The sequence below is a fragment of the Panthera pardus genome, unplaced genomic scaffold (assembly GCF_024362965.1).
Source record: "Panthera pardus isolate Hobbes unplaced genomic scaffold, ASM2436296v1 HiC_scaffold_6, whole genome shotgun sequence".
In the NCBI taxonomy this organism is placed as follows: domain Eukaryota; kingdom Metazoa; phylum Chordata; class Mammalia; order Carnivora; family Felidae; genus Panthera; species Panthera pardus.
This window is the reverse complement of record NW_026526991.1, coordinates 14,643,457-14,654,633: the sequence shown is the minus strand read 5'-3', so window position 1 is coordinate 14,654,633 and position 11,177 is coordinate 14,643,457. Positions and strand designations below refer to the sequence as shown.

Sequence of the window (11,177 nt, the reverse complement as noted above, 5' to 3'; positions counted from 1 at the left end):
TCTCTGCAGCTTTTTCCTGGGCTCTGTGATGAAACTTCTGGGCTCTGAAGCAGCATTTTTGGACAACTGTGGGGTTATGGGGACTCTTGTTTCTGGCTGCTTCTGGAGTGGAGTTACGATTTTTTTTCCTTGTGTTTGCAACGCTTGGTACCTAATTTGTAATCTAAATAGATGACCTCTTTCAACAAAGTTTTCCTGCTTTGAGTGCTGGTCAAGTACTTGTTCTTCAAAGTCGCCTCTTAACTACTCTATTGGAAGAACATTTTGCTTTTAAGATTTAAAATACACAAAATTCAAGATTTATTCTTCATACAAGAAAAAGGCCAAACACAAATGTCTTATCTTACAGTATAGAAACATGCTATCATGACAAATAAAAATCTGAATCGCAACCCAGGAATAAAACACTATTATATCTGCAGACAATATTTAGGAATATTGCCGATGTCTTCCTCCTTTTTAAAAAATCTGTTTTGCATATAAGGAAATGGCTTGGAATGTTATATGCTGCAAGAATATTTTGAGTCCTACATACACGTGAAGGTATTTTTTTTTTTTTTGCTACACATATAGCCTTTATTTCCATCACAGTGAAGAAAATTCAGTCAGTACTAGGATTTTCTAGAGGCCATGTCACCCTTAGTAGCTTACTGTATATAGGCAAAGGATTGGGGCTTTGACATTTCTTTCTGTGGTATTTTGTAATGTCTGAGCTATAGGACAGCTTTTTAAACAGTGTCCACTAGATGCTGTGTGGCTTTAACTGGGTCTGGGCTGAAAGAATCACCTGAAGCTTCGGTGGGCCCAAGTCCACCCTTCTCTACTTCTACATCCCTCCGTGGCCATCTGTGCTGTTAGGTTTGCGCTGTGTGGGTATGTGTGCGGCGGGAGGATGTAGTGATGACCAGAAGCACCAAATCCTGTAAAACAACGAGTCTGCCAAGTGTCCTTTTTGAATGGTTCTCGAGAGGTCTGGGAACTGCTGGTGTCCCGTGGATGTGGGTGCTGCTTTCTGACACCTCACCTGGGACTTCCTGGCCAGTGCGACACATCTCTTAATTGAGAGTGTGTGCCACACGCCTAACTCCTCCAGCAGTTTGTTCTAAATTCTTAAGACAGCCTCAAAGCTTTTCCTCTTGGACACCTACAGTTATGGTTAGAAGCTTGTAAAACCCTACATTCTCTTCATTAGGCTGAGACTGTGGAGCTTTATATATTGCTGGTGCGTCACGAGCATGAAGTCATGGTTTGGCAGCAGCACGTCCCCTGCGCGACTCTGTGACCATCGCTGAGAATGTTGTGGAGGCAAGCTCGTTGAGAGCGCCGCGGTAAGCGTTTTGGGAAGATGCGGTTCTCCATTGGCTTGTAGCCTTAACGGCTTCCTGTGGCCCCGTGTTTTTCCCTTTAGTTATTTTTATTAATGGGAGCTTGCCCTTTTTCTCCCCCTTCTCTTTATAAGTGAAAGCTATGGTTTGGCAAGGCTGGACATCAAATCATGGGAGGTATCCTCTCCTTCCAGTGTAAGGTTTTGGGATTCCTCATGTAAAGGCAGTTGCATTCTGTCCTCTCTCTGTCTGGCCTGGTGCTCCAGTTCCTGCGATCACTGCTTAGCCCCGTATCTCTGTAATTCTTATTCTGATGGAGCTGGACACTCCTCCCTCTGCTCCCTGTGCTGGGGTCCCGGGGCCAAGGTCGGCTTTCCTCCTTCCCTGGGCAGTAGCTGCCAAGAGCCAACTTGCTTCTGCCCTAGACTCCATAAAGACCGTAGACAGCAAATACTTCAACTATAGGAGTTTGGAAACGGAAATTACAAGCAGGAGGACCAATCAAAACACAAATGATGGGAAACAAAAGGGATTTTAAAAGATTCACGCACACGCACTGTAGAAGGAGCATTCAGTTTTTGATTGGTCTTCCCTTCAAGGGACACCCCCCTGACTTCAAGAACCATGTCCCAGCCATTTTCGTCTTTCTCTCAGCTGGGGCCAATCGAGAAAGAGAGAGAGCTCTGAACCCAGCATCTAAGAGTCCCAGTCTCCTCTAGCTGGGCTGCATATTCTGTCTGCAGAAACACAAGGGAGGCTCTGTGCCCTTTATGCATTGTGTTTGGTTAATGGACCAATCTGACTTGCTTGTTGCCCAAACTTCCAATTTGTCTCCAACCAAACTCCCAAGTGGCTGCCTTCTCTTAGAGTCTTAATATTAGACTCAAAGTCTCAATTTTATCAGTGACTGTGTGGGAGTCGGGGACAGTTGGTAACCAGCCGGCGTGCTCTCCAGGATAAAGAAAAACATGCGATATGAGAAAAGTGCTCTTAGGCCCTGAGCTACTCCTGCATATAACTCAGCCACTGCTTGGATCTGCCAGGCTGACTTAACCGGCCTAAACCCTGACTCTGACCTTTCACCAGCGCTAAGCACTGAAAGCAGAACGAACCACTGACCTGCTTTATGTAGCTGCATAAAACACCAGCTGTCTGCTCCCCAGACCTGGGAGGGGCCGGGTTCCGAAAGGAGGCGGTGTATCTGCGGGCCAGGGCTGTTTGTGAAGCTCTGGTGTGTGCTGTGTGCCGTGTCTGGAAGGGGCTCCTTGGCCCTGGGTCTTTGCTGTACAAGCCTTGGCGTCGTCCTGGCCCACGCCACAGCCTCTTCTGACTGAGGCTGATGTTTGGCTCCCAGCCGTGGCGGCTCTGAGGCCCCCCACCTCCATTGTCAAGTGCACTACGGGGGATGCCTCATGGCCCCCCTGATTCTGCTCACCTCCGTTGCTTTTCGCACTCAGTTTAGAATCTGAGACCTCTTTCTGAGGCTTAAAAAAACAAAACAAAACAAAAAAACGCCGTAGATTTTCTTCAGTTTATCTCATTTTACTATTATATGGGTTCACTTCTGTTCCTGGGCAAGTGACTTCCTCACACTGACACTCTTGTAAAGACTCTGCCCTTTTCTCCAGCCTGAACACTTTGTGTACATTTCATTAGTTTCCTAGTTTTCTAGGAAGGCCAACCTAAAACATGTCCTGAACACCTGTGTGCCAAGGAATGTGCCCTGTGCTTGACTCACGTAGCAAATTCACGAGACACCCACGCCGGCTTGCCTACCCCGTGAACTCCTTCCACTGCAGACTCCGATGAAAACTTCAGAAGGTAGCTGGTGTTTAGGCTCCTGGGCTGTGCCACTGTATTTGTTACCATGTGAGTGAAGGCCCTTCCTCCCTGCCCCACCAGCAGGGACTGATCGTCAGGAGGGAGTGCGGTAACGATGGAGATAACACAGAGAGGCCATGGAAGAGCGAGGATATGCATATTCAGTGTCCCTGGAAAGCTGACTTCACACCTAATTAAACTACAGCACCATCTTGCCATGGTGAGAGGGGGAAGACCTGGACCGAGTTATTTTCTCTGGCTGGTGGCAGTGTCCCCTGAAGCTGCATCCTTAAATCCCCGTTCATTGTGCTACACCCTTGGCACCCATGGTTCAGCCTCACCAAGTCAGCCTGGAGGGAAAATGCCAGCCTTTCTTTGGGTCAAAGTTGTGCAACAAAGCAAAAACCAAACCACCTGTCAGAATCTCTATAGAGTGACTCCTTTACTCCCTTCTTTTTGCCCTTTCCCATTCAAAAATGTCACAGCTATTAAAGGTTAAGTGTTTGGAAGGAACACGTGTTAGCCCATGTGTGGCAACAGTCCATTTTGGGGGTCTATGGTCTCTGCAAGACCATTCCTGTTCTCTACATTCACACTCAGACCAGTGGGGAAATTGACTCAAATGTGCCGGTTATAAACTAGTGTTATGCCATGGATCACATGTGTGCACGGTTATAAATATCAGGATGCCTGGCCTGATTAAAAAAAAAAAAAATCTTGTGCTACTGTAGTGGGAGCATCTGGGAGTTACAGCTTGAATGTTGAGAAGTTTTTAGGGACAAGGGACAGAATATAAGAAAGTGGGAAAATGTAAGCCGCGCAGTCACAGTTGGCGGAGCCACGAATTTTTGCTCAGCGAAGGAGTGGGTGCCTGGCTGTAAAGAGCCCATACCAATACTGAGCTCACGCAGGGGGCCTTCCCACTGAGCTCAGCTCAGGGCTGCTGGTCTAACTTCAATTTGCACGCAAAATACTTGGGGAGACTGACAAAGACAAGGGTCTGGGCCTTATGACCAGAATTCTGCCTCCTTTGCTCTGAATTGAAGCTAGCTGTGCCCACGCTTTGAGAAACTTTGTCCAGCCTATGACCACTCTGTTGTGTGTTTCCAGTTGTGTTTTATTACTATGTGAGAATCAGGTGACCTTGACTTTTTCCGACCTTAATCTCCAATGTACAAGAGCAGTGGCTGCCTTAGGTGTTTTCTATGCTCTTGATCTCCCCAAACATGCCTCCATGATGTCACACCTTGCCCTATAAGTTGTCCCTGCTCCTTTATTCAGAATGCAGCTCCACGCCACGGACACTTTCATTGTTACCTCCCTCTCTCCTCTGTGACCAGGGAGGGAGAGACATGCCTCAAGTCGCAATGTAGGCTGTAAGGGGAGAGTGTGGTGGCTACGTTCAAATGTCCTGGGCTCTTTTTGGGACCAGGGGGCTGGTTCTGGCACCTACAATGTTTCTAGCACCGGGCACATGGTGATTTGGGGGCAGCCCTGCACCCCATCTGGTCATGGGAAGCAGTCCGATGTAGGGAAAAAGCTTTGGAAAGGGAGTCACGGCATTGCCCAGCCCTGTAGCCCACTTGTTCTGTGAAGTAAGCTTGGCTTAAGCAAGGTTCAATCTCGTTTCTTCACTGCAGGAATTCCAAGAGCCTTTGACACGTAATGTGTACTACCCATCTCAAAACAAGAAATACAAAGTATTGCCTAAACATGTTTGACCATGGGACCCTTTTGTACCTGAGTCACCTACCAAAGCCTTGCTGTAAACCGTTGGTGAAATGCCAACCTGGAAGTTACCACCACTTTGCTTTCTTAGCCTGTGTTACTGATCTCCTGATTCTCTCCGGTTCCTCATATGTCCTTGAGGAGGGAACAACATTTCTGGCGGGAATTCGGGGAGTTCTTGGTGGTGTAACGCAGAATGGGTGGAGAAACCCTGACCTGACTCCTTCCTTGGGAAGTTGAGGGCATCTTCTTTTGGGAACTAGGGATGATTCATAGAACTGTCGTCTGCTCTTGGCTGTCCAATCTGGGGGTGAGCAGCACTTCAGGATTTCCTCTCCATTTCTGTTGAGCTCTGAAAGGCCCCACTTGTTACACAGGATCTGATTTCATTCCACTGTTCTTAAGATCCCACCGGGAGCCACATGTGATGGACCTTTGCCTTTCTGGTCTGAGGGGTGATCGAGCCTGGATGGAGCTAGCATGGGTTGGTAGTATGTTCCCCTGGCTGGGCTTTTCTCCTTTTGTTTGCAAAACATGGTCAAAAGATTATTGCCTCCTATGTTGCTGAGGTCCGACTATAGTGTCTGCATTTGATGGAGGTGAGGCAAGGCCTGGAGGGGACGTTCGCCTGAAGGCGAGCAAAACACTAACAAGAAATGTGAAAACTAGCCACACACAGACATTTCACTTGGTTATCTGAGGCAGGGGAGCAAGCATCTGGGTGGGCAGGGTGATGTGATGCCGTTAGGGCCTGATTTGATGAACCCGGAGGCTCTCAAAGGCCCACCACTCGGATGATGATGCTGGAATGTCATGGTCAAGGGAGGTGGGAACACATATAGATACTCAGTTCCTGGATCAAAGGCATTTAGAGAGTATATTCTCAGGCCCTCCATTCTGTTCCCATCGGGAACCAAGGCCGAGAAGGAAGAGAGGCAAGAAAAGGGAGAGTGTAACAGCACTCCCCTGTCCCAGCCCGGACAAGGTTAGTCAGAGAACAGGCTGGCAAAGGACTTCCTCAGGTTGCGGATGGTTTCGGCCTTGGCCTCGTCTTCACTTGGGGTCCCGCGCTGAGAGGTGTCAGATGTACTGAGGCTGGTAGTCAGGGACTGGGATTTGCTGAAACAGAAAGGCAAAGGGGGTTGGGGGTGACAAGGCCTGGGAAATGAGTCACAGGGCTTGCCCGGAAGCCAAGCTGGGTGAGCCCAGTCATCACGCTGATAGGATGACCGGAAACCTGGCATCCCAACGCTTACATGATGCTGACTGCATCACACACATTCTTTAACCTGCAAGGTGGTTATCAGTATCCTCCAATTTTAGGTACAGAAATTGGGGCTCTCAGTGAGTAGCAGGGGAGTGCCCGAGGATCACATTCGTTCCAGCAAGCCGGGCTGCTCGCTGGCAGGTGTTACTAGACAGCAGCTTGACCACTCTCGTGCCTCTGCGCACAAACCTGTGGGGCCGACCGTAAAGTGCTGTATCAGCATCGGGTGGTGGCTGCTCCTCCTGTACTTTCTGGCACGAGTTTGGGAATCAGGAGGCCCGTGTTCTGGACCCCGCCCTGCCATCTGACCCCTCTGGCCTCGGCAGGTGGCGTACTGCTCAGGGCCTCTTTCACCTCATCGGTAAAAAGGACGGCTGGTCTTGGGGCGCCTGGGTGGCTCAGTCGGTTGAGCGTCCGATTTTGGCTCAGGTCATGATCTCGCGGTCTGTGGGCTTGAGCTCCACGTCGGGCTCTGTGCTGACAGCTCAGAGCCTGGAACCTGCTTCGGATTCTGTGTCTCCCTCCCTCTCTCTGCCCCTCCCCTGCTCATGCTCATGCTCTCTCTCTCTCTCTCTCCCTCTGTCAAAAATAAACATTAAAAAAATTTTTATTAAAAACGGAGGGCTGGTCTAGCCCACCCTCAGGCCTCTTCTCTGTCACTCTGGGCTTCACTTCCTGCCTTTCCCGTGAAGCCTTTGCTGCAGCCTCTGGCCTGCTTCGGGATTCTCAAGGTGTCCACTGTTTGAACCTTTGTGCCAACCTAGTGCTAGGTGACAGGGCTGTGGAGAGGGATGTGATTCGGGCCTTGCCCTCAGGAGGCTCACATTCTAGTGGAGGTGATAGACACAGGAAGAGGTGATACACATAGGCCCCAAGCTTAAGAGATCCACACATGGTCTTGCCATCACCATACAGGTAGAAGCACAGAGAAGTTGCGTAATGCTTTTGAGGTCATGCAGCTTTTAAGTGGTAGAGCTGGGATTGGAACCCAGGCAGTCTGACTCGAGTCTGTGCTGTCAACCACGATGCCATATTGCCTGGAGGGACGCTTGCTAATATCTATCAAATGGAAAATGCATTCATCCTTTGATCCTACCGTATCATCGCTGGTGCTTTCTCCACAGCTGAGCCTACACACCTGACAAACTGTGTTCAGGGTTGTTTGCCGCCGGCTTCTCTGTAAGAGCCAACCAAATTTCTCTTTGTGGTGGGTTCGATCACAGTACAACTATACAGTGGCATACGATACAGCTGTGAAAAGGGGAAAATGTCAATGGACGCAGTGGATGAGCTTTAGGATTTACTGTTAAATGTAAAAAGCAAGGAGAATGGTGTGGATAGTAAGTACTGCCGTTTGTCAAAAGTGGGGGAGGGAAGCAACATACATTTTTGTACTTGCATGAGGAATACACAAGGAACTAGCAAATGTGGTCACCCCTGGGGAGCAGGGGGCCGGAGAGCACTGGCCGGGAATGAGATGGGAGGAAGGTTTTTCAGTGTGTACCTTTGATGTCGTGTAGATCTTTGAACCGTGTGAATGCATCACCCATTCAGACGCATCCTGGTTAGCCCGATCCGTGGGCTGAGTGCCCTGTGTTCAATTCCAGCTCTTCTACTCACCAACAGTGGAGCTTCGGCAATTCATCTCCTCCTCGTTTGTAAAATGCGGACAGTAATAGTTACTAACCCCTATGCTTGTGAGAATTAAAAAACCCCAACCAAGTGAAGTGCTTGGCAGGTGGTAAGCGGACAGTGGGTGCTAGGAGCGAGGCTCTGTTTCTGCACGTTAGTGCTTGGCGGTGAAGGAAGGAAGGGAGGGGCTTTCCCAAGAAAACACAGCTGGGACTCTCTGACCTCAAAGCGAGAGATGGGCTTCGGAGGGAAGGGGACGGGTGTGTGTCGTGATGTGTCGTTTACAGACATGACGTGACGGCAGTGGTTCCTCCTGGGGTCTAGCCTTTTGCAATGTGCTTTGGAGGCCCTCTTACCAAGAGTCTATATGGCCACATAGGTTGCTTTGACCCAAAACGCATGATGGGATAAATGACATTGTGTGGCTTCAAAGCCGGGCCCAGGCCTTTGAGGCTTCTACTTTTGCTCTTCTGGCATGGGATTCTACCATGCGAGGAAGTTGGGTCCAGCCTGCCGGAGCTGGTGGCCTGTGGAGAGACAGGCCCCACTGACAGCAGATGTGTGGTAAGGAAGGCCATCTTGGACCATCCAGCCCCAGTTAAGATGCCAGATAACTGCAGCCACTTGAATGATCCCAGGAGGGTAGTGTTGCTGGATTTAGTAAATAAAAGTCCAGGATACCTAGTTAAATCTGAATTTCAGTTGAAAAACAAATCCTTTTTCCAGTATAAGTATCTCCCATGCTATATTTGAGGGTATACTTATACTCAAAATTATTCATTGCTTATCTGAAATGCAAATCTCACCGTGCCTCCTGTATTTTACCTGGCAACTCCATAGGAGAGACCAGCAGGAGAATCTCCCAGCTGATCCAGACTCAGAATAAATTGCTGGACCAAAAATTATGAGCGAAGAAAATGGTCGTTTGCTTAAGCTGCGGTTTTGGGGGAGGTTTGTTATGTGGCAAGAGATAACTGATGAGTATGTATCTGGAGGGTCGTGGTGGGAGCCAAGCTGTACTCTGACCTCCTGGGCCCTGCCTGCCATCCAAGTTCCATCCTCCGACCCACTGACAGTCTGGGTGAGGCCTCAGTGGGTCTTCCTTGGTCTCTGAGCCCCTGAGTCAGCCAAGCTCTGCCCGCACCCCTACCCCACCCTCTACCCTGCCGGATCCCAGAGCACCTACTTGAGATGAGGGTGGGGTGGTGCTGGCTTCTTGGAGTCTTCCCCCTGTTGGGAGGCACTGCGGCCTTGAACGGGGGGCCGGGGCTGTGAGGCGAGGGGAGCGCCTGGCTTGGCGGCCTGGTTTGGAGAACTCCCGCTGGATGCCCGGGACAGCTGTGGTGAGCCTGGCGATCTCTGCTGCTGTGGAGACCCCGACGGGGAGCTGAGGGGCTGCTGGCCTTGCGGGGAGAGCCTCTGTTGGGAGGGGCTCCCGGTTCGCGGGGGCTGAGGAGACTGAGTTTGGCGAGGGCCCCCTACAGGGAGAAAAATGATTACGTTCAAGTTTTTCTTGAGATAAATATGGCTGTGCACAAATATTGCTTCGAGGATGTTCACTGCAGTTTTTTTTATAACAGCGAAAAGCTGAAAACAGTGTAAGTGCCCAATCGGAGAACTGATCAGGAACATTAAGATACATCCATGTAATGGAATACCCTGTGGCTATATTAAATGATATAGAACAGTGTTGATAATATATGCTAAATACATACTGCTAAACAGAAAAGGCAGTTTACAAAACAACATATGGTTTTATTCCATTTTAGCACATACGTATATAGCTATGTAAAAAATAAAGACTGGAGGGGTGCCTGGGTGGCTCAGTTAGTTAAGTATCTGACTTCGGCTCAGGTCATGATCTCACGATTCGTGGGTTCGAGCCCCGCATCGGGCTCTGTGTTGTCAGCTCAGAGCCTGGAGCCTGTTTCAGATTCTGTGTCTCCCTCTCTCTCTGCCCCTCCCCTGCTAGCACTCTGTCTCTCAAAAATGAATAAAAACGTTAAAAAATTAATAAAAAAAATAAAGACTGGAAAGTTGTCCACTCAAACCGTGTGTCTCTAACTTTAACGTGCACATGAATCACTGGGGGGATCTTGTTAAAATAAAGATTAGGATACGGTAGGTCCGGGAGAGTGTTGTGGACTGCATTGTGTACCCCCACATCCCCCAACCCCCCCACATTCATATTTTGAAGTCCTCATCCTCAACGTGACAGTATTTGGAGACAGGGCCCTACGGGAACTATTGTTAAGTGAGGTCATAAGGGTGGGGCCCTCACCCAATAGGACCTGTGTCCTTAGAAGAGACAGAGACCCCAGGGGCCACACAGAGGAAAGGCCATGAGAAGACAGTGAGAAAGCATTGTCTGCAAGCTATGGAGAGAACTTTCAACCCTACTGGCACCTTGATCTTAGACCTCTAGCCTCCAGAACTGCGAGAAGATAAATGTCTTTTGTTGAAGCCACTCTGTGGCATTTTGTTATGGCGACCCAGGCAGACTGCTCCAGGTGGGGTCTGGGATTATGCATTTCTAGCAAGTTCCCAGGTGATGCTTCTGCTCACCACGCTTTGAGTAATGAGTCAGTGCTGAATGATTACAAAAGTGGTGGGGTTAATTCTCTTTCTTTCGCTCACGGATGTTTTCCACACTGAAGATGCATTACTCTTGAGACAATAGATTACTCCTTCCCTTTTGATAGCTCTTTAAACTTTTCTAAGAACTTTCAAAGGCAATATGTCATTTGATCTAGAGAGAGGCTGGTAGGGAAGATACCATCCTTCTTGTCACATAGAGCTGGAAACTGAGCCTCCTCAAGGTCTCCTAACGAGAAAAAAGTAGCTGCAAAGAGCTCACAGGGGTCTTGGCTTTTCCCTCTCACCGCACAGAGCACGGAGACTTTCACCTACAAGCAAAGGGGCATCACAGGCTTGGGGACATTTTAGCCACCCAGAAATGACTTCGAGCAGGGTTCCAAGGCTCCAAGCAAGGCGCTCTCTCCTCATCTGCGAAGCCTGAGCATCAGGGCTGCTGTGAATTGCATTTTGCCAAAACAGACTGGGACCTGCTCCTGGGAGAACGGGGTACCCCGTGGCTCTCCCTGCTGTGCTTGTTGAGATCACTGTGGACAGGTTAGGAGACTGGAGTTCAGAGGGGCTGGAGCCTGGGTCTGTGGCCCTTTGCTCATGCTGATTTCTACAAGTCTTACTGAGCACACCTGAGTCTGAGGCCTTGGGCTCGGCCTCCTCACAGTAGTGCTGTGGGTTAGGCATTATCATCATCCCCACTTGAGTCCCAGATACGCTGCGACTTGCTCAAGGTGTCACTTCCAGTAAGGGGACGAGCCAAGATTCAAACCTGCATCTCTCTGACTCAAAAGCTCTGTTTCATTTTCTCTTTCTTC

General features: G+C 49.3%; 1 protein-coding gene across 2 annotated transcripts in view; it reads right to left on the bottom strand.

Annotated features, from left to right (window-relative positions):
- Positions 1-283: 283 nt before the first annotated feature.
- The window catches only part of SYN3 (synapsin III), a 466,097-nt gene continuing 455,203 nt past the window's right edge, over positions 284-11,177 (bottom strand). For both annotated transcript variants that reach the window (XM_019446702.2, XM_019446703.2), the window contains exons 13-14: positions 8,960-9,251; positions 284-5,993 (exon numbers count right to left, since the gene is read on the bottom strand). In XM_019446702.2, the coding sequence (XP_019302247.1) occupies positions 5,861-5,993; positions 8,960-9,251 (425 nt within the window). In that variant the 3' untranslated portion in view covers positions 284-5,860. The remainder of the gene's footprint in view (positions 5,994-8,959; positions 9,252-11,177) is intronic.